The 22,143-nt window shown below is 54.3% G+C and overlaps 3 protein-coding genes across 10 annotated transcripts; 1 reads left to right on the top strand and 2 right to left on the bottom strand.

Moving 5' to 3' along the window:
- The first annotated feature begins 43 nt into the window (after positions 1 to 43).
- On the top strand, positions 44 to 3,311 carry LOC141970144 (Ig-like V-type domain-containing protein FAM187A). Its single transcript, XM_074926526.1, has one exon. The coding sequence runs from the start codon at positions 1,957 to 1,959 to the stop codon at positions 3,253 to 3,255; it is 1,299 nt and encodes a 432-aa protein (XP_074782627.1). The 5' UTR covers positions 44 to 1,956; the 3' UTR covers positions 3,256 to 3,311.
- A 171-nt stretch (positions 3,312 to 3,482) lies between these two features.
- LOC141970145 (kinesin-like protein KIF18B) lies at positions 3,483 to 8,523 on the bottom strand. 5 transcript variants are annotated; one of them, XM_074926530.1, is made up of 6 exons: positions 8,409 to 8,523; positions 6,297 to 6,494; positions 5,933 to 6,109; positions 5,499 to 5,585; positions 4,909 to 5,243; positions 4,011 to 4,155 (listed from the first exon to the last, which is right to left on the bottom strand). In XM_074926530.1, exons 1-6 carry the CDS (start codon positions 8,409 to 8,411, stop codon positions 4,011 to 4,013), a joined length of 945 nt encoding a protein of 314 aa, XP_074782631.1. In that variant the 5' UTR covers positions 8,412 to 8,523. The 5 variants fall into 5 exon arrangements, with proteins under 5 accessions (XP_074782630.1, XP_074782631.1, XP_074782628.1 ...); XM_074926529.1 differs by lacking the exons at positions 4,011 to 4,155; positions 8,409 to 8,523 and adding an exon at positions 3,483 to 3,572 and having other exon boundaries at positions 6,297 to 6,647; XM_074926527.1 differs by lacking the exon at positions 8,409 to 8,523 and having other exon boundaries at positions 6,297 to 6,647.
- On the bottom strand, positions 8,415 to 22,018 carry DCAKD (dephospho-CoA kinase domain containing). Of its 4 annotated transcripts, none has more exons than XM_074926532.1 (7): positions 21,880 to 22,015; positions 21,391 to 21,468; positions 20,840 to 20,956; positions 18,524 to 18,641; positions 16,387 to 16,590; positions 13,731 to 14,292; positions 8,415 to 8,534 (listed from the first exon to the last, which is right to left on the bottom strand). In XM_074926532.1, the coding sequence occupies exons 4-6, from the start codon at positions 18,633 to 18,635 to the stop codon at positions 13,772 to 13,774; spliced, it is 837 nt and encodes a 278-aa protein (XP_074782633.1). In that variant the 5' UTR covers positions 18,636 to 18,641; positions 20,840 to 20,956; positions 21,391 to 21,468; positions 21,880 to 22,015; the 3' UTR covers positions 8,415 to 8,534; positions 13,731 to 13,771. The 4 variants fall into 4 exon arrangements, with proteins under 4 accessions (XP_074782633.1, XP_074782634.1, XP_074782636.1 ...); XM_074926533.1 differs by lacking the exon at positions 21,880 to 22,015 and adding an exon at positions 21,578 to 21,873; XM_074926535.1 differs by lacking the exon at positions 21,391 to 21,468 and having other exon boundaries at positions 21,880 to 22,002.
- Positions 22,019 to 22,143: the final 125 nt, after the last annotated feature.

Below are 22,143 nucleotides of genomic sequence, written 5' to 3'. Positions count from 1 at the left end.
TTACGGAGGCTCCCAAACAAGCAACCGGCCACCAATATAAAAAATAAAAATTTTATTATTAGTAACAGCCAACCGGCTCTCTGTAAATTACCGATTCGAATGTCTGCGGGAGGAGAACAGAACAACGTTCTGGGGTTTAATAGCAGCCCAAAACACTTTACAAAGCCTCACTCCCTGGGGTTTAACGGCAACCCCAAACGCTCTGTCACTCACCTGACAAGTGAGGGCTCTCACCCTCGAGGACCTGCTCAGGGCAGCGTCCCGACCCAAGGGCCCTCGAGGAGTTTCCTTGGGCAGCGTCCTGGCCCAAGGGGAGAGTCCTCGACCGCAAGGTGCTGCTTCAGGGGACGAGCTCCAGATGGCTCCCCCAGGGATCTCCATTGACACCCAGACCGAATCTGACCTGTAGTCAGTAGCGGCTCCCATTGGCCAAAGGTCTCACCTACCGTGAGACCTTGAAAACAAAGCCAGCCAGAAGCTGCCACACTTCAGCAGCCACGAAGCTCCACTTGCACTGGCGGATGCGCCTGCCACAAGATTGCCTTGAAATCATCTCAGCAACAACGGTCGGGTCCATTTTGTTCCAAACCCGTCTAGTGGAGCAAAAGGGCACCCCCTCGCCCTGGCAGACTATTCCCATCCCTCTCCCACCTTCTCTGTGGAAACCACTGGGCACCTGATTGCAGGCTTCAGATTCACCTCTGGGCCTGGTACGGGAATGTTGGGCTTTGTGGCTTCTGTCTTGGGGACGCCTGTGTCCCTGCAGCCTGTTGTGGGTGCGATTCCTCTTGCCTTTGGGTAACACTTGCAAAGCCGAGGACTTGCAGAAAGCCAAGAGTTGAAGGCTTAAATGAAACAAGAAGGTGCTGGAGTTACCCGGGGTCAGGATGGAGGATGCTGATGCAGGAGCAGCCCTGACACAACGGTTCCAGCTCTGGTGGGAACAGGCCCGGCGCTTTCAGCAGTGCCCAGGCCCAGCGCTTGCACTCACGTCCTATGTCAAGGATGGGAGCAGCCCGCAGCATCCCCATCACTTGGGGAAAGGCAAAATAACTGTGGTTTAGTGAGAAGACTCAGGAGAAATGCAGTACAGGAGAGGCTGTGTGAATGTTTATGGGAGGACGGGCTGTTAGACAAGCCGAGATGCGTTTCCCAACAGTCAGTTCATGGTCTGACCAGAGCGTCTGCTCAAGAAGTGCCAGTAGCTGAGCTGAAGGTCAGAGTCAGTGGGGAGCAAACAGCTCCCTGTCACCGTAGGGGAGATGCATTTAAGGCCTCCACGGCCAGTTCCAGCATCAGCCCAGACAAGGGTGATGTGAGCAAAAGGACTCACTCCGTCACTCAGAGAGGGAGAGTCTCAGACATGACCTGTGTGGAGGGGCTTCAGCTCACAAACCCTTGGAAAGCCAACAGGGAGGACACAGAAGTCTCAATAGCGTGTTTGAAGCCTCTCCTGGGCCACGGAGGTCAGCTGCCATTGGGAGAGGGTCTTCTCTGGGTTCGTTGTGCTTAGAGGGCTCAGAGCAATGACCCACGTTTACTGCCTGTGGGTCTTTGCGAAGATGGTGGCGGTTCCCTTGTTCCCACCACGCTTCCATCGCTGCCCCTTCCCGCCGAGGCTGCGCGGCACAAAGGACCCGCCCACTCGTTGCCCGGGGCAACACGCAACAAAGGCTGGGGGAGAGAAGGGGTTCTGGAACCCGGGTACCGGGGACAGCCAGCCCCGGGGAGGGACAGAGTGCTGCCCGGCAGATACTCGCTGGGATCGGGTGCTGGAGCTGCTGCTCGGTCGCTGCTGCCAGGTCATTCGCAAACCTCATTTTTGGTGAGCGAGCTGGGGTGTGCGTTGTCCCTGCCCGGCGCTGGCACTGCTGGCCCCGTGCGCGGGCTCCTGCTGTCCCCGCCGAGGACGCGGTGCCTGGGTTAGTTCTGGTGCCTGCAGAGCCCAGCGGTGCCATGGAGACGAGGCTGCTGGGAGCCGCCGCTCTCCTCTGCCTGGTAGATGTTCTCCAGGCTTTTGCCATCGAAGACAAAGGAGACTTGTTCAAGAGAATGGTTTGTCCCTCCTTCCTGATGTTCGACAACGCCGCTTACTGGGCCGACATGACCTTCGAGCTCCCTTGCAACTGCAAGCCTGAAGAGGTCTCTTCTGTCGTCTGGTACTTCCAGAAGGACCTGGGCAGCGCCAAAACCACAGTCCTGACGGACTTTTCCGGCACCGTGGTTGTTGACTCGGGCCACATTGAGAGGGGCAGCAGCGTGCTGAAGCGCTTCAGCATCCGAATGTTCAGCCTCATCGTCTTCCGAGCCCAGGTGACGGACTCGGGGCACTACCTGTGCGGCACTAAGCAAGGGGACTTCTTCTACGGCTACGACGTGGACGTGCAGCCCACCACGGACATCGCGGTGGCTTTTGTGGACAGAGGCCAGCACGTCCAGGAGGACGACACGCAGAAGCTCTTCAGCCTCTTCACCAGCTTCTGGGACTGGACCAAATGTGACCGCTGCGGGGTGAGAGGTGAGCAGCGGCGCATCGGGCTCTGCTACGTGCAGAGCGCCCAGCTGAACCCCCGCTACCGCACCGCTGTGCCCAACGTCACGTCCTGCGGCTCGAGGGCCGTCCCTGCACGTTTCCAGCACCCCGTCCACCTCCGGAGACCTGAGGTGGCCATCCGAAGCTGCCTGAGCCCTTGCCCGAAGGAGGAGGCCCCCGAGGAAGGCGTGCAGGCCATCTCCAATGTCATTGCCAAGCTGGGCGAGAAGCCCTGGCTGCCCCGCGTCCCCATGCAGTTCCACAAGCAGCCCGCTGGCACCGGCCTGATCCTCGCGTGCCCGGGAGCCCGGCCTGAGCACGCCGTGGCCTGGGACAAAGGCTCCGTCCGGCTCTACCGCTCCCACTACCTCATCGGCGTCAGCAAGAGAAGCCGGGTCTTCATCGACCACGGAAACCACCTGCACATCCCGCGGCTCCGCCACAGTGACAGAGGCACCTACTTCTGCTGGCGGGAGGGCAAGATGGTGGCCGGCTTCCAGCTCCGTGTGACCCCCCGGCAGCAGCGCCGGCGGACGCTCAGAGACCCCGAGACGATCAACGCCATCAAGGTCATCGGCATGAGCTTCGCCATCATCACCCTCATCTTCATCCTCATCCACATGTGCCGCTACTACTGGGGGCGTGAGGGTGCCCCGCCAGGGTGTAACGGACCCGCACGGCCCCAGCCAGGCTCTCTTAATGCTCAGGCCAGCCTCCCGTGAGACGTTTCCAACGCTCCGGCCGTTAGAAATCACAGGGCGCTGCCAGCACCCCCCGCCCTCCCCTCGGGGTCGAGCGCGTGACGGCGAGGGCCGATGTGAGAACTCCCCGTGCTGCGGGTTGGCGTAGCAGGGCCGGGGGGGCCACACCGCCACGACGGTCCTGGCTCTGCTGCGGCCTCGCGGTGGCGGTTGGTTTTAAGCTCAATATAGTCCTTTTCAAAAGAAGACTTGGACTTGTCGCAAGGTTTTCTGGCCAAGCTCTGCAGAGTTCTCGAACTGCATCGGTGATTTATTAGAGCTGTTTTTCTAAGATGCTGCTGAAAAGATCCACCAGACTATTTTCATCCAATAAATTCTTGCTTTTCTTGGCCTTTTTCTTTACTTTTTTCATTGCTGAGAACTTTGAGTGCCAACGTTTCAAAACACTCAATGTTCCTTTGAAATCCTTAGCTGGAGTGAACCTTTTTTTTTTTTAATTTTAAATATCTTTTCCTTTTTGAAGGAAAAAAAATATTTTTCAGATTAATCTGGTGATTTTCTTCAGAAATTTCTCTGGGTTTAGATTCTTTTTTTAGCTCACCCAAGTCAGCTCAGACTCGTGAATCGATATTTACGCCTGACAAAATTATCATGCGTGTCCCCCAAAGAGGTTGGCATCTCTACAGGGTTTAGGTGGCCCCTTGCTTGCTCCTCAGCACGGAGCAGGACTTCTCTGGGGGGCTCATCTCCACTCCTTTTTCCCAGGATCGGGGATTTCAGCTTTCCCAAGAGAAATCCTGCTGTGCAGGAGGGCAGCCCCGAGGGTCCGAGCGATGCTCAGGCCCCTGCACCACGCAGAGGATGTGCAGGATCTCAAATCCCCCATCAGTCCTGAGAGCTGCAGACACCGGGGCACAGGCTCTGCGGCCAAGGAGAAGGGAGTTAGTGCCCGCTCTCGTGAGGCTGCGAGGCAGCCAGGCCAACACCATCCGCCCGCAGGGAACAGGAGTCACAGGAAACCTGCCCGGTTTTGTAGGGGAAAACTGTTCCAAGAGGGGTAAATCCTCAGGAGAGCGGCACAGGAGGCATCAGCCGCCTGGCTACTGCTGCTCCCTGAGGTGCTCGGGCTGTTCCCCTGGACCTCAATGTCCCCAGTTCCCTCGGTAGGAACCATTTCCTAGACCTGCAGGAGGAGATGGGGAGACCTCGGGGTGTCCTGTGTTACCAAGGCCATGCCCATCTCTGCCTTTGGATGCTCTCACAGATTCACAGAGCTTTGGAAAATCCAGAGCCCCTTTGAAGCACCGGCAATAAAAAAAACCCCAAACTACCAACTAAACAATAAAACGCAAAACCCCAGAGTGTGCAGTCCCAACCCTCGCTCCAACCTCTCTGGGAGCAGAGGTGAGGCCCCACCTGCTTCCCAGCCAGCACGCGGGGCTCCAGAAGGGCCCCAAAGGGAGAAATAGATTTCCTTGGAATGTTTTTTATATCTTTGACAGCGATTCACACACGAGCTCGGACCGCTGGCTGCCTGTCTGCAGGCTGAGTGTTTTCTGCCCAGTCTCCCCCCTTAGCAGAGCTGCAGCGATCCACGGAGGATTCACCCAGACAGCAAGATCGTGGAGGGGGGAGCCCCAAAACCACAGTTAACCCCCCCAGGCCAGCACCTACTGGGGCACGACGGGGCCGTCCTGCTTGTTTAGGTGGCTCTGGACGCTCTCCCAGATGGAGAATTCTGGCAGGCTGGAGGCAGCTGCCTCGGCCACGCTGGGTGAACCACTGCTGTTGGAGACCTCAAAAGTCTCGTTCAGGTTGTGAACGGGCACAGCAGGCAGCGTGCGGCGGTTTTGGGCAGCCGATGACACCGGGGACATGTGACTTGTTGTAGTCCCCCTCCTCTTAATCGGGCCAGGAGCCACCGACGTGGGGCTGCAGGGGGCAGCGAGGTCCTGCAAGCGCTGCACGGTGCCACTCATCCCGGGGGTGCTGGGCACGGCGACAGACACCTGGGCTGAAGGAGCAGAGAAGAAACAGAGTCACCTCCTTGTCTGCAGTTCCCAGGCACCCGCAAAGCCCGGGGCATCCCCCTCACAGCCCCCCGTCACAGCTCAGCGGAGGTCAGCCCAGCGAGCCCTACAGCAGCCGTTTGCCAGCGGGTGTTTCCATCAAACCACCTTAAACCAAGAGGATTAAAACCCCACAGGCTCGGGGCACACCAGGAGGTCCCGCCAAGCTCTGTCCCTGCTTCCCACAAGCCTCACCTGGGCAGCCCCTCTCGCCAGCACCTGTTTCTGCGACTCCTGGGCAGCGTCCTCATAGACCCTGAGCTTCGTCCCCAGATCTGCCACCTGCGAGGAAGGATCAGCTCTTGCTCAGATGGTTTCATGGGCCCAGAAACTCAGAGCTCTGCATCTGCAGTGCTGCAGTGGACAGGAGCTGCGCTCAGGGACCTGCTGCCGCAGTCACAAGCCTTTCTGGGTGCTGGGCTGAGGAGCTTTACACGAAGACAGGGCACACACTGTCTGCAGCTTCATCCGCTGCTGTCTGCCCAGAGCGGCACCCCCAGGGCTGGAAAACTCAAGCTGGATAAGGAGGCAGCCACTAACCTCCCCCACCACAAACCAGGCTCCTTCCCAGCCATCCCCAGCCGCTCCCAAACACAGAGCAGATCACCGCCGCAACGCCAGATCCTCACCGACACCTTGATCTCCTTGGCCCGGCCGGCGTACTTGAGGGTGTTGTAGGTGTCCTCGTAGGCCAGGACGGAGGGACTCACGGCGGCGATCATGATGGTGCGGCAGTGGCCGCCGATGGAGTCCTTCAGCAGGCGTGTGAGCTTGCTGTCCCGGTACGGGATGTGGCTTTTCCTGCTCTGTACCGAGAGATCAAGGCTCTGCTCAGCTCCAAATCTGTGCCGCAAGGGCGCGGCCACCCTCATCCCACGGCACCTCTCGGAGCCCAGCCCAGGCTGCCACCCTCACCGCGCGGGCAGAACCATCCCCGGAGGACACCGCGCTCACCCGCCCACCCCGGCGGGGCCACGCGAGGAGCAGCGTTACCTTTGCCTCAGCCAAGGCGTTGATGACGTTGATGAGGGCCAGCAGCGAGCGGTTGATGTTGGCGCCCTCCCGGAGCCGCTCTCCCTTGGTGTTGGCGACCGAAGCTCGCTCCGAGCCTGCCAGGTCGATCAGGCTCATCTTGGCCACTCGCAGGTCGCCAGCGAGGCCGCCAGTGCAGTCCTGCTGCTTCACGTAGATCTGCGAGGACAGAGGTGGGTGAGGCTGCAGCTCCACCAGGCTCGTGGGGCTGCTGGTTGGAGCCAGCATCACCGGTTTCAATGTTTGTGAAACGATGGCGGAGCGGATCACGCAGGCGTGAGATCGAGCGGCAGGAAAGGAGGGGCCCGGCATGCTGAGAAGACAAGCAAAAACTCGGCGATGACTTGAGCAGCAAAGCCACGGAAGGGATCTCGCAAGACGGGACAGAGCTGCGGAAAATAATCAGCGTCTCCTGCACTTGGTGAGCGAGTGGGGTACAGCTGGTCGCGTCCCCAAAGGGCAACACCCCAACCCAAAGCCCTGGCATCATCCAGGATGTGCTCATGCACGGCGGCAGCCCCAGCCCTGACTCCGACTGTGGGTTTTTCCAGAAATCTCAGATGCCAGTGGGGGCTGCAAGCCCCCAGACACAGCCTCGCAGTGCCCCAGGGAGGCATCCAAGCAGGGCTGGCGGTGCCCAGCCCAGTTCCCAGCTGGTGCAGGCGAGGAGGGTGTCCTGATCCAATATGGGGTAATGGCGTAACAGCAGTGCTGAGACAAAACAGCTGACACAGCCCCTTACACCACTCCGTGGCTCAACATCACTGTCTTCATGGTGGCAAGGCAGAGACAGAAAGAAAGAAAGAAAAAGATAAAGAGCAGAAACAGCATCCAGCACGGCATCCGACAATTTTTCTGGCAAATTTTCAGTCAATAAATATGTTGTTAACAATATCCTTAACAAATATGAGTATCTTCAGCCAGCAAGCACATAACTAACAACATCTCTAACAAGTATGTCATGTTTAAATTCAACTAACTTTACAAAACCAAGAATTTCTATAATCTGATTTTAAGGTTGTCAGGAATTAGTAGAAGATGATGGCAGTGTACATGGTGGACATTTACAATGACAGAAAAGAAGTATTAGAATAACAATTAAGGTAATGGCTAACAAGTTTAAGGTTAAAAAGTGAATTGAAATCAATTCTAACATAGGATCCATTATTTTCTAGTAATGTACCACAGAGGTGTTGCTGCCCTGGTCTGCCGGAGTTGGGGTCAGCACACGCAGCAGGAAAATCGATTTCCACACCCCCTTATCCTAAAGCACACGTCATCTGGGCCTAGAAACTTTTATTCCAAATTTAGACAAAGGCAGATAAGCAATAGCACTACAAATAAACAAATAACACAGTATTAGCTCTAACAATCTACGTCTGAACAGGGACATGGGACAGTTTCTAATCCCAGACGTTATTTGTTGGACCACCTGACCATTGCCATCAACTTTCAAACAAGCGTTAAAATTGTTTTAATTTGCCCCAAACAACCCTTTCTTTGGCTAGCAGGTAATCGAGAACCCTATGACGTTAGAATGTTACAGTTCACCTTTGTGTCTGCCAAGAAATCCAGGGCACAAGCAGCTTCATTAATAATCATTATTAAGATGGCCTGTAGCCGAGTAAAACAATTTAACTCATAAATGGGTTCTCGAGTGCTGCTAATTAGCCCATTGGGGTTGTGGGTGGCAGGCCCATAATGTTGGATGATCCCTTGTGGGGTCCATTCCTCCATGCCCCAGGTTTGGGCACTGCCTCCTCTCAAGGCAGTGTCAATAGATGCTGATTTACGTCATCATAAACCTTAATCCTTAACCCCTCGCCCTGGTTTGGTGACAGTAAGAAAAACAATGGTTTAATATACCCTATGTAACATATTCCTATCCCATTTAAAAATAGCCTCTAATGGGCACGTTGTCCACAAATTCAACAATAACCTTTAAAAGCCCAGGCCCCATTAGCAAGGGACCTTCCCATGTAGGTTCTTGTAGTGAGTTTTCCTGTATGTTTAACACCTTAGGGGTACTTTCAGTGACTGTGAAACATCACAATAAGGTTGGTTTTAACGTACCATTTCCTCAGGGTATCCCCTTGGGTCACTGTGGTGGTGCAATTCTCACCCCTCCCCGCCTCTCCTTGTTGGGCTGCTTGGTGCCAGGTGTGATTCCGCTCATAGCTCCCCCAGCTACACACCAACCTGTGGAGGTAAGGACTGATAACGTTAAGGCACCCCCTTAACAAGCCTGGCTCCTGCCCCTCCCCATTGCTGGGGAACAGTTATAACAGCCCCTCATCTCCTGAGGGCCTGGCACACCTCTGCCTGGGATGGGGTCAGATGGAACAGTAACAGAGCTGCACAGTCATCAAGTTCTTGTGCAACTGCTGGAAGGCACCAGAGTACTTCATTGTTCAAGCTGCGTGTGAGCAGAAGGGATCTGACAAATGTCAGTGATCTTGGACCCTATAAATTGCGACCACCAGGGAGACCCTTTGAGCTCTCCTGGATCGCAGCGGCCTGTGACCAGCATCTCCCCTGAGCTGGGAGCCGTCAGGTACCAAAACCCTACGGTGTCGTCTGCTGCCAGAGCTGAGGGAAGGCCACGGCAAAGTCCACCTGCTTGAGTCTCAGTTATTGCCTGTTGAGGAATGCTGAGGTGTTGGGAGTATTTCCTCTAAACTCGACAAGAGAGAAATTTTACTTTGAGCTCACTTTCACCCGCTCTTTCTCTGCTTACTGGTGTGTGAGTACATCATTCTACGGCATCCGAATACTTTTATCTCTGTGTGTGTTTGCACGTTTTGTGTTCATTCTGCTGGATCCAAATACTTTTGTTTCTGTGTGTGTGTTTGCACGTTTTGTGTTTGTGTATGTGCATGTACATATGTATAGGACACCATGAAGTAAGTTAGTGTGAATCTTGTCATCCTAGAATCTGTAAATAAGTTGCTATTTTTATAACACCTTCTAAATTATTTTGTAAATGAGCGATTGCTGTTATTTATTAATAAATCTAAAATTTCCATTAAATCCTTACCATGTTAATACTTTCATCTGCAACAGCCACCCGGTCAGGGGGAGGAGTTCCTGCCAACACAGGTGTAATTACCTTAAAGGCTCCCCTTAAGGCTACAGGCTGTCGGCATATGGTTCACTCTGCTTCTCTAAGAGCCAAACTCACTACAGACCTTTTTCCCAACTGGAATACTGTTTTTCAGCATCCTTAGAACTCCTAGAGTTTTAACCCGGTTGGGTCGGATAGGACCATGTGGTCCCTTTCGCCAAAAGTGAACTGACAGTCCTGAGCGTGCAAACCCCGATTCGGTCTGGACAGGGTGTGGGGTGGATGGGGCCCAAGGCTCAGTGGGTGCTGGCTTCAAACACCAAAAGTGGCGACACCCTATCATGGGCTAGAGTCCACTCCCCAGCACCCCTTTCCACAACAGATTATATAAGGGTCCTGCAGTTATTGCAAAGTCTGGGATATGCTTTCTCCACAAGACCAATAATCCTAAGGCATGTTGCAGCTCTTTCTTATTTTCTGGGATCTTTACCTGATCTCATGCTGAGAGGGTGTCATGAGGAATACAGACTGACCCTCCTTTCCACCAGATGCCTAAAAATTTACCTCACTGGCTTGTATTTTCTCCTTGAGTATTTGAAGGCCTATTTCTTCCAGATGGTTGATGATTTTACCCTGCATAGTCTGCACTGAGGCCATGACATGTCCCCCTATTAATAAGTCATCGATATACTGATAGACCTCGCTCTCCCCTTCTGAGGGGATTATGCCCATTCCTGCGCCAGGCCATGGTGGGCCAGGGTAGGGGAGTGTTTATATCCCTGGGGCAAGCGGGTAAAGGCATACTGTTGACCTTCCCAAGCAAAAGCAAATCGATTTTGATCACCCTCTTGGAGTGGAACCATAAAAAAAGTGTCTCTCACATCAATAGTTGCTAAGATGGGGTGGGCCTGTTCTTGAATGGCTGCGATTAATTGGGCTGTGTTAGGTACAGCCGCAGTCAGGGGGCCAGTGTCTGCATTCAGACGCTGGCAGTCAACACTTAATCGCCAGTTTCCATTAGGTTTATGTACCGGCCACACCAGTGAATTACACGGGGAAAGGGTGAATTCCCCGTTGCTGGAGATCCTCAGTCACTGGTGCCATCCCTGCCCTGGCCCCTAACGGCAATGAGCAGGGTTTCATGTTGGTAATTTTGGAGGGGGGAAGGGCAGGTGCCGCTTGCAATGGGTGACCCTCCGCCTGGGCATAGCGACCGATCGCCTCATCTGGGCTATGCCAAAAGACCATGAGTTGCCCTAGGTGTCGTGCCACCACCTGCCTTCTAACACATCCATCCCTAAAAGACTCATCTGAAAAGATCCCGTGGCCACCATGGTACTGACAGGGTTTTCCTCTCCTGGTAACCACAGTGTCACCAGAGCCAGAGGCACCGACTGTGTTTTTCCCAAGGCATTTAGAACAATTAAATTTCTAGATGGAATCAAGATTCCACATTGTTCTGCTTTGGTCCACGTTAGCGCGGTAATCTGTGTCCCAAGATTAATCAAAAACGTTACCAGTCTTTTCCTTGGTCCTACAGCAGCAGTAATCATTAAATCCCCTTTTGTACTGCAGGTGAGTTCTCTTACAAACCTCCATCCTCTGCCCCCCCCTCACTGTTGGGGGGCAGCAGGCCCAGTTTCCCACCACCTTCTTTTTCCCGGTCAGCTCCTCCTCAGGGTCTATCAAGGGTGGAGCATCAGGGGTTGGTCTGAAAGTGGCCCTTTGCCCTTTCTGCACAAGTTGCTCTAATTTTCGGGTCGGGAACCCATCCATCAGGTCCCCGGGAATACCTTTCTGAAGCCCCAGCTGCCGCAGTCCCTGTCCAGTTTAGGGGTCTCTCTCTCCCAAAATTCCAACCTCAGGGCGACTCCAAGACTCGGCCCTTCCTCACAGATGGTTGCCACCCACTAACTCGCTCTGCAGCCCCTACGACCCTGGTTTCAGCCCTTTGGGACAATCCACCAACAGGACCATACACTCTCCCTAAGTTAATTAACTCCTGGGCTCTCTCTCCCCATGTCCATACTTTTCTCCCTCACTGCTGATGGTCAGGGGTCACTATCCCCTCTGGAGTGGCTGTAATTTTCCCTCTATTGGGGGTGTTTTGAATCCTCCCTTGTCACTGAATCCCAGTGGGTTTCAGGCAGTTCAGAAGTCCCCGTATCAGAGTCATCCTCTCTGGGTGCACAGGCATCACCATCATCGGGGAGCCCTGGCTGGGCTTGAGCTCCCGATTATACGTCATGTGGCGACAGCGACTGACCCACTGTGCCTGTTGTGGCGAGGGGATCCCGCCTCTCCAAGGGGTTCAGCCCTCCAGCCCAAGACGAGCTCTTGAGTCAATGACCATGGGGTGCAGTGGTCGCCAGTAGTTAGAAGCATACCTGACCCCAATATCCTTCTGCTTCTTTTTCTGACAACAAAATTCCGCCCCCTCCTGACAAAGATACTCTCCACACATACTCTGTCTCTGATTCATTTGTAGTCCTTGCAAAATCTTTTCTCAACTTTGCTAATTCCGTTGCTGTAAATGGGACTTCTTTGGCGATAACCTGAGGACGGTCATTGCTGTCATCCTCGTACACACACTGTTTTAACCAGTGGATACATATGGGGGAGGCTTTCTACAGTTTCTTTGGCCTTCTGCAAATCTCCTTGGGGGTAGATTTGCTGTATCTCCTTCTCCAACAGCTTCACTTCTACCTCCGCCAGTGTATCTGCCTCCCTCAAAAGCTGATCCCTCAATTCCCCCTTTAATACTGTATTTTGGTTCCTTTCCTCTTCTAGCAATTGTTTACTTTCTTTTAATTGTTCCTGCAGGGGCTGTATGGCAGTCTGCAGGGAGCCTATTACAGCATCAGCTTGACAAGACTTCTGCTTTCTCTCCTCCACCTCAGCTGCCAGGCTTGCTCCTAACGCTGCACAAGTTACAGCTTTTTCCTGTCCCTCTCCTAACCTTAGCTTCCTTCTGCAATGCTCTTATCCCATCCACCACACTCTGTGGTTCAAACCAGTGATTTTTCACCCAATCTTGTCCTGGGAGCGAGGGACGAGATCAGTGCCCTTCCAATAGATCATGTATTTATCTGTTCCTTCAACCCGTGAGGGCACATTGTCACAAGCATCGGCTTGTGCCTTCTGGGCAGCCGTTCTTTTCCCTAACACAAAGGGGTCATCGTCCTGAGAGGGTCACACCTTAGTATCCAAGTTTCCCCTTTTCTCTTTCAGAAGGCCACACCATAATGTTACACAAATGTAATTTTACTGCCCACTCTTCCCCCCATTCACTCTCAGGAGGTCACACCTTAATGTAACACAAAAGGGGGTTATTTCATCCAGAGAGAGTTACACTGAACACAGCAAGGCAGTATAGCACTCTCACCTCTAGGGATCCTGTCTGTGACGCCAAATTAAAGTCTCCCGATCCAATATTGGGGAGGGTTCTTAAACGATCCCAAGAGCGAGATTAAGATGCAAACGAGGTCAGATGCTGTACAACCTTGTGAGTTTTACTTTGCAAAACAAACCAATAATAGTGACAGGACAGAAGGAAGAAGAAAGGAAAAGTCAGAAAACCTAAGCAAGCCAACAAAAAGAAGAAGCAGCAACACTAATTATCACCACTGATACAGAGAAATTATTACTTGTTTTGAGACTTATTTACTTACTAATAGAAAACTGCTTAGCAACTTATTTACTTACTTATAGCAAGTTATAGTATTACTTATAGTACTTTTTTAATATTGCTAAGAATCCTGCTTGCCCAGACTGTTCTGTGGAATTTTACCAAGGACTACTGTGTTCATAAAACACAGCAGTTCACTGTGAAAATCTACCAAGAACTATAATGTTCAGCAAAATATTATGGTTTTGTCCTTGAGGAACAGGTGTGCTCTAACTAGTTGGGAGTCTTGGTAATGAGTAAAGATAGACATATATGGACAGGAAAAGATCCACTGGTTCTCTTAGATAAAACAGAATGAGTAAACCAGCTGAAAAACGCTCTTATTATTCAAGAAATGGGCCAAGAGAATCTGTGCATGCTCCGGGGGAAAAAAAAAATGTGAGAAAGACTACGAGCCTTCCTCCCAATAACCCCCGAAGACACCCACCAAGAGGCAATGGACAGGTGCAAAGAGAACATCAACTGTTGACATCAGCCTTTCGAACTACCCCAGCCTCACTCCTGCATATGTATGGTTGTGTTATGTAACCCAATGAATACAGATATTCACACTATCAGTTTTTGGTAAAATGTGCAGTGGGTGTGCAAGCTTTGTGGAGAAATCCCCTTGCACCCCAGTGCTGGAGTAAACATACAAACATACCTGCTGTGTAACTCTGAGATGTAGAGTCTTTTTTCCATGAATCAATGCTGCTGCAACGTGTCCAGCAGCGTCCTGATGGACCGGTCCCAGGGCAGGTGGGGGGAATCCTGCAGGCGATGGAGGATCCTCTCCAGGCGATGGGGGGAATCCTCTGCAGCGATGGGGAAGGAGGCTGCTGGTCTGGCCCTGGGGCAGGCGATGGGGAGAGGGTCGGCAGGTGAGAGCGTGGGCAGGCGAGAGAGCTCGGCAGGGGCAGCAGGAGAGCTTCGGCCACGGAAAACTTCCACATGCGAAGGGCCGGCGGGAGAGAGCTCCAGGGGCTGGCAGGCACGGAGCGGCCCAGAGGGGCCCACACCCCCCTTCATGCAGCCCCACCATTGTCCACTCGATCGCACATCCCCGGCCGTGCCCCCCAACTGCGCGTGCCCAGCTGCCCCCAGCGCTGGCACGGGGGGTTCGGCCATTGACGCCTTCAGCCTCCGCCCGTCCCCCTCATCCAGGGGCAGCTTTTCTAGCTCCAGGCAGATTTTGCCGTCCCGGCAACGGGACGTCGAGGCCCAGCCTAGAAAATGGCACGGTGTTGAAAGGGACAGCTGAGACAGTCTGAGAGTCTGGGGGGGGGCGGCGTAACAGCAATGCCAAGACAAACCAGTGACACCCCCTGAGAGAGGGACATAGGCACTGAGACACCCACAGCACTGCTCCGTAACAGCCCTTAGGCATCTCTCCAGATCTCCCAGGAGAAGCAAACGCTTCCCCCACCACCCTGAAACCCCCTCAGCCCCCCAGGAGCGCCTCCTGCATGGCCTGGAGGAATGACCAAGCCCCCACCCAAAGGGAACAGTCACTCGGATTCCCAACCCCCTCGTGCCGCACACACACCGTGGCCACAGCTGCTCCAGCAAAGCGATGGGAGAGCTCTCAGCTCCACGGCTGAGCCGAGGGCCCTCCTCCCTCTCGTGAGCAGGAAATGGTTTTGTTCCAGGCTTCCAGAGAAAAAATTAAAAACAAAAAACCAGAAAAACCCTAACCTGGATGATCTCAGATCAAAGGTGAAGCTGGAGAAATATAATGAGGAGCTGAAACAAGAAGCCCAAGTGAAAGCGCCTGTGCCTGGCTGGCGAGAGCGGCAGTCACGCCGCCGCTGGTGGCCTCTCCAGGGGAGCAGAGCCCACAGCAGAGCTTGCTCTGTTCTCTCACCTGTCCCACGCTGCCGTCATTTGACGCTTCCCAGCTCAGTTTGGTTTCCTTTATGGAAAGCTTTGGCTAAACACTTCTATTTTTCCAAAGAAATCCCTGCAGACCTCTCAGAGCTGGGACACTGAAACATGGGGGTGCCTGCAGGCACAGCCCCAGGGCCTGACCTCACCAAACCTGGCCAGGTTTGGTTAAAAATTGTTGTCACCAGGTGGAGCAGGTGGCGGAGGAGAGCTCATAACCGCCAGCCGCCCTCCTCCCAGACCCTGCAGCCCACCCCAGGCTCTCCACGTGCCCCCACCCTTCGCAAGCACCAACTGCCCCGGCAGACAGCAGCGTCTGGGGACATGGGGGTACGCTCTGGCGAGCCTGGGGGAGCGGCAGGGGGTAGGGAAAGCTCTAAGTCAGGGCCTCACTCCCCTGTGTGTCCCCCAGCTTCAGGGACACCTCCAGTTTTGCTGGTGTCCCCCCTCTTTATAACCTGAACCCCACAGCTGAGCTGGCCATGGCAATAAAAGCTTTGACAAAGACATCATCAGCCAATATGCCACCATTTTACCAGCATCTCCACCCAGAGAGACTTCTTGCGGCCCTACGGTTTGATCGATAAGAGCTTTCCTTACACAGCGATCCTTAGAGACAACATCCAGCTATCCCAAATCATTAAAACCTGACTAATGAGGACAAAGCAGCCTGCTGAAGACACACAGAGCTCTCGCCAGGGGCAGGACGGCATCCGCCTCCCGAGGCCACAGCCCCAAGTACAAGACTCCATCTCTGGCTCCCGGCTTTCCTGCCTGTTGCTTCCTTTGTGCTTTCTCCTCCTCCTCACCCCACAGCAGAGAACGGCCCCCGCAGTGCCCCAGCACAGGCCTATTCAGCTGTCACAAGGCTCAGCTTTGATAAGCTCCACGAAACCAGACTGACTCTATTAAGAGATCCTTCTGTCTACACGGAGACCTCCAAAACAGCTGGTGATCTTATCTGGCATTTGAGTAGACCAAGTTTGACAGCTGTATTTGTTATATTTATCAGGGGAAAAAGCGGGACTTTGGAAACCACAGCTGTCAGCCCATTTCTCACCTTATCGAGACTGAAAGGGCTCCACAGCTTTCATTGAAGCCGGGAAAGGTTGGGGGCAGAGAATATTTGGCCATTTCAGAAGGTGTGACATTATCTAGCACGTAATCTCAGAAGAGGCCTCACAATGCTCTTCTCAGGCCCTACAGATGTACTTTAAACCCCAGAAGAAGGAGGTGGTGAAGGGCAGCAGCGAAAGGCAGGAAGGAATCCTCCAAACGCCAGGACGAAAGGCCACGGGTGGCAGAGCACAAAGGCCGCCAGGCAGCGTCGTTCCCCTTCTTCCCCGTCCCTCTCCCCACTCAGAATCAAAGGCCCCGCAGGCAGGGACAGCTCCTGCCTGAGCAGGAGTCCCGTGTGCTGGGACAGGGCCTCTTACCTAGCACAAAGTGCTTCAAGATCTGCTTCAGCATCTCCTTCTGGATCTCCGGGTGGGTGATGGAGTTCAGCAGCTGCCGTTTCTCCGGGTGGGAGAAGATAATGTTTGCTAGAGCCTCACGATTTATCTCTCCGTTCTCCAAGAGGATCTCGGTGCCAAAGTAACGCACGATCTGCTGATAGGCCTTGAAGCGGGGCTGCACCACTGATAACGTTAAACAGCCGGAGGTTAGAGCCAGCTCTGCAGCACAGTCGGTGTTTGCATCAGCGATCGGCCTCAAATGAGTTTTGTTCATTAAATAACCGAGCTTGATTCTCCTTGGCGGGCAGCACATCTGCCTGCCAGCACAGGCTGAAGCGAGAGCGGCGCGGCTCAGCGCTGCAGCCCGGCAGACACCTGGCGTCGGTGCTGCAGGAAAGCAGCTGCAGAAAACCCGCTCAGGCCAAGGTCCCTTCGAGGGCTGACGCCCGGGAGATCGAAGCATCCTGCAAACATTAATTCAGCGCCACAACCCTCCCTCGGGCGTGCTGCTGCTCGGGGTTAGAAGTCAGCCGGCGGGCGGGGGCACTTGCTGACAGCTCCCAGCCGAGGCGCGGGCAGGAGCGGTGCTGAGCCCGTTCCCACTGCCTGCAGGGCCAGGAGCCGGGCAGGCAGATCCTAAAGGGACCAGGGCAGCGCCAGCTTTATTTTAGCTGGAAACTTCAGCACTGGGTGACTACAGCCTGGCTGCTACAAGCTGGCTCTGACTGCTACTACGGCTTTTTACTGTCCTTTGCCTCTGTCACCAAGTTCTTCATGAGAATGAACACAGAAACCTTCCGAGAGATCAGTTCCCAACAGGTATGTGCAGGGACTCTGACATTACATGAGCGTGTCATTTTAAAGCCACCAAAAAATCACTAACAAGCAGTAATAAAACCATAATTAAGATCAAGCTGAGCCTAACCACAGAGAATGACAGACCGTATATAATTTTTTCTCCAAAATCCAGGAACATTGCCACAGGTTGTAACCTCAGGCCAACCTAATAAAAGTCTTTAAGACCAATTTCTTTCTCCTGTGGAATTTCACATCGAGGCAGTTTCAGGATGGGTAAAATCCATAGAGTAAACAAACACATATAAAAAAGGAATTGGAGAAAAATGAAGTGATTGGTAGAAAACTGACGCTGAGTATCTGCAGTGTTTTCCTATGGTCTCTGAGGGCTTTTAGCACCTCCAGCAAATTTTCTGCACCTTGAGGGGAATTACAGTGCAATAAAACGTTAAGAGCATCACAGCTTTGCACGGCTACAGGGTAAGGTCTTCACCAAACAGCAAAGTGCAGGCACTTCCGAATGACACTGCCTGCACCACTGCTCAGCTGCAGACCCGAAACCTGCTGCATACAAAATCAGCAGCCCCTCCTGGAGCAAGCGCTGCTCTCCTCGTTATCCCGGTGGCACGGAGGGATTGACATCTTGTGCCGCATCGCACAGGTAATCAGGGCGAGCAGGGTCTGCTCCAGTCCTGCTGAGGCAACAGATCTGGATTTCTGGGTCTTTTCTGTAGCCAGGGCAGCACATTCTGGGAGCAGCGAGAGGCAGGTGTGCTCTGCAGACGCACAGGCTGAATTCCCTCTGATCCGGGATAGCTGCAGCCTCTTTTTCCTAAGTGCATTAAGGCACAAGTAATTTTGTGGACCAATCTCTCAGTATAACCCAGCAAGCCACAGCCAGCACGGAGGGAAATTCTCTTCTGTCAGTGATCCCACCAAACATAACCAAATTACAGGATGGGCGTCCTGGGGCTTAGCAGGGACACGAGATCAGCCGAGGGAACCCGCTTCACAGAGAACCGTATTTATTTTGCCCGGAGTTGGCTTTCAAAGCCGGCAAGCATTGCACTCCAGGAGAGGGAAACTCAGGGCAAGATCTCCCCACAGTGTTTATTAGGACATGATTTTATTTTTTTTCTTTATTAGAAATATATCCTAGTTCAAGCGAGACGATGAGGCTCCACGCAGCCTCATCGGCTGGGGAACTGAGGGAAACACTTCTGTAACGGAGCCAGAGCACCCTCTGCCGTCTGCGCTTCCCCGCATCAATCCCAGTCGTCAGGGGAAACTCGGGGAGAAAGATCAACTATGCAGAACTCACCCTCTCTGGCAATAACATCGGCATCAATCACAGCACAGCCCAGTTCCCGGAGTACGGCCACCACCGTGCTCTTCCCCGACGCGATTCCACCCGAGAGTCCGACCAGGAACATTGTGCTCTGAAATGGAAAGAAAAGAGCTGGAAAACAGGCCAGGACAGGGCTGTTTTGTTCATGCTGTGCACATCAAATGTTTATCCTAAACAGACAACTCCATTCAAAGCTCATTTTCAAATGTTTTCAGGGCATCACCGAGACATTAGCACGATTTTGGCACCGCTCTGAGCTGGCTACCCCTGTTTTACAGGCTGAAAGACAGCAGTGGGTTAAATGAGGCTTCCCTGGACCCTGCTCACTCTGGATGTGCAACTTGAGCCAGCCCTAAATTCCTCCAGCTGGTTTAGCTGCAGCTCCACACAACTCACTCCCCTTTAGCATCTGCACCCATCAAGCCGCAGGCTCACCTGCAGCACCCTAAATCAGAGGAAATTTCTGGCAGGGTTGCCAAGCATCAGTGGCAAAGGGGAAGAATTCAGACAACATCTCAGCCTGGACCAAGAAACACCAGGGCAGAGAGGGAAAAACCTGCTTGATCCCTACAGCTGGGGTGTGAGGGAGATAAGCTACCTCTGACACAACTGGGATGCAAAGCACACAAGGCAGTAAGGAAACTGCATCCCTGTGCTACCTGGAAGCCAGCACGGTCAGCGGCAGCCCAAGAGACACGAGAAATCAGGGCTCTGAGCAGCAGACTTGTGCCTGTTAGCTTGAACACAGAGTCTGTGCTTGCCGATGAACTCGAGGCTGGGAGGGCACCGGTAACCCCCTGACCCCGAGCAGACAAATTCTCTCCCAGTTTCTGCACTGAGATCTCTCCCCACTCAGTCCAAACCCTGCAGCCCTCTAGACCCCCTTGCGCCCTTTCAAAACCAAAACGCTCAGCGATGCAGAGGCAGCTCTGGGTGGGAGCAGGGACTCCTGTGAGCAAGCTGGTATCTGCATCCCCAAAAAGGCAACAGCCACAGCACGTGGGGAACAGACCCCAGCGTCCCCTCTCCAGCCCCCATGGACCAACACCAGCCGCAGCCAAGGGTACTCAGGGCTTTGTGCAGCCCAGTCCTGCAGATCCCTGAGGCCCCAACTTTGCTGTCACCTTGTCCAGGGTGACACCACCCTCACAGGATAAGCCTGAACCACCCAAGCCCCAGCTTGTGGCTGTTGCCCCTTGCATCTGAGAAGAAACTGGCTCCATCATCTTTGGCCAAGAGCCACAGGCTGCTGGGAGACACCCCACAGCTTCCTCTTGCCCAGGGAAAGGGAGACCCAGCTCCCACTGCCACTCCCTGTGAGCCACGTACCCCAAAACCCAACGATCTCAGTAACCATCACTCTGCCTAACCTGGTTCTGACACCTCTCTCCAGACACCAGGAGAGGTGGCCACCAGCTCCCAAAAAACTCTGCACACACAGCAACCAGGCACCTACTGCCCACACCGTCCCTCACCAACAGGGACCAGCCGCCTTGCACCCAAGGGCAGCAGTCAGGAACACGGGCCTGCAGGACGGCTGAAGGTGCATGAAAACACAGCACTGCTTCCTTTTTCTTAGAAAAAAAAAAGACAATTTTGTCATAACATAGTCCTACAAACAAGACTCAGACCCACAGTCTGGGGGTGAGGAGCGGGGGGATTAAGTCCTTTGGCAGCTGGAGGCAATTCAGCAGAAGCAGGAGTGAGAGCAAAAGCCAGCAGCGTCGCAAAGCGACTTTTCCTCATGGCTGCCGAGAGCCGACGCCAGCCCGCAGCAGCGCCACGTGCTCTTTTCCCTTTCAAGACACCAGGAGAACAGATGGGGTTAACTCGAGCAACAACAAGGGGGAATTCAAAGGGAATCAGAAAGGGCACTTATAATAAACATCAGTGCTTTGTGGGAGGCTGACATATATCCCAGACTTTGCTGCCAAGTCAGTACTCGGTCCCCACAGGGAGCATTTCCCAACACTACAGTGGGCTCGGCACAACAGAGGGGCTGTTTATTTATGGCAGCAGGTTAATATCCTGCCCTCCCTGTCAGGATTTTATCCGCCCTCCGCAACAGCCTACAAGGGCTAACGCTGCATGAGGAGAACCAGGCCTTCGGTGCTGCCTTGCAGGGGCACAGGCTCTGCTCATGTGTTTTTTTAAAATTCATTAAAAACTCTCCTGCCCAAGTAGAGTAAATACAGGGTTTTAACTGCAGTAACCCCGACACTCTGGCCTCCAGCCTCGGCTGGGACTCGGTCCCAAAAAACCTGCTATTTCTGTCCCTCTGGTACATACCTCTGCAGGCAGGCAGCTTGCTGGGAGAATTACGGCAGGGGTAAAAGTGCACTTGGAAGAGTTACTCTAGAAACCACATCCGAACGGGGTTTGAAAACACTTGTGCCGTCACAGGGCCTGTACAGATATAAGATCCACAGTTCAAGGTATAAATATTTAACAAGCTTGGGTTTGAACTGTACACAAGGGTAGAGAGTCCAGCCTGTTCCTGCAGATGTTACAGGCAGGAGCCAGAACCAGTTTTTCCCCAAATACACCATTTGTTGGTGTATTTGGTCTGTGCCAACTAAATCAAGCAGGGGGGAAAGCTGAAACATGAGCCACAGAGGCTAGTCAGGCTGGAAAACTCCAGTTATTCCTGCTGTGAGGAACGGTGCCCTGGGAGATGTAACCCAGAGCCATGAGGAAGTGGCTTTTAAAGACTGAGGTGCCCAAATTTTCCCTGTATCTTGACTCCTTCGGTTTCTGGGCACAGCACAAGTCAGTCGCCTCAAGCCACACACCCAGCGTGCCACGGGCCAAAAGGCATCCTCCAGCGCCATGCTACACACCCAGTCCTGCTCCTTGCTCCCATCCTTGACTCTGACGGGGCCTGGCACACTGACAGACTGGTGTTTGGCTTGAGGGGGCTGCAATGAGAAAAAAAAATAATCATAAAATACATCGCTAGCCTGGTGGGGAAAAACCCACGAGCACAACTGCCACCATGCCCCAGCCCCCGGGCCCTTTGGCTGGTACCGGCTGTGCTGACAGTTCCTGCCGGGCTGGGCCCTGGCTGAGTAACGGCGCTTTCCTGGCGGTCCCGAGCCCAGGCCCGGCCGTGGCCACCCCGCGGCCTCCCCAAACCCGGCGGGTCCCCGTAGCTCCTGCCCAGGGCCTGGGACACGGTCAGGCCGGGCGGGTCAGGCCGGGCCACGCCGGGCGGCGGACCAGGGCCGGGCAGGCCCCGGAGGGACCCCCCGCACCGGGCCGGGCCTGGCCGCCGCCCGCGGGGTGCGAGGGCCGGAGCGGGTCCCCTCACGGGGCCCTCACCCACTCACCCGCCGACCGGCTTCAGCGCGGCGCAGGGTCCCGCGCGCCTATTGGCTGGTGGGAAGACGGGTCCCTCTCCCAGCCAACCGGCGCCGCCCTCCTTGGGCTCGCCCCGCCCCCTCGGGCAGGAAGCGGGTGGCGGCGCCGACACCGCGGTCCTGCAGGGGAACGGGCGACGGGGGAGACGGGCCGCGGCTCTCCGGCGCGGCGGGTGGCCCCGCGCGGCTGCCGCGGTGCGGCCGAGCCCTCCGGCCCCCGGAGCCCCGCCCCGG

Source organism: Athene noctua, chromosome 25, assembly GCF_965140245.1.
Source record: "Athene noctua chromosome 25, bAthNoc1.hap1.1, whole genome shotgun sequence".
In the NCBI taxonomy this organism is placed as follows: domain Eukaryota; kingdom Metazoa; phylum Chordata; class Aves; order Strigiformes; family Strigidae; genus Athene; species Athene noctua.
This window is presented reverse-complemented; position numbering and strand designations above follow the sequence as displayed.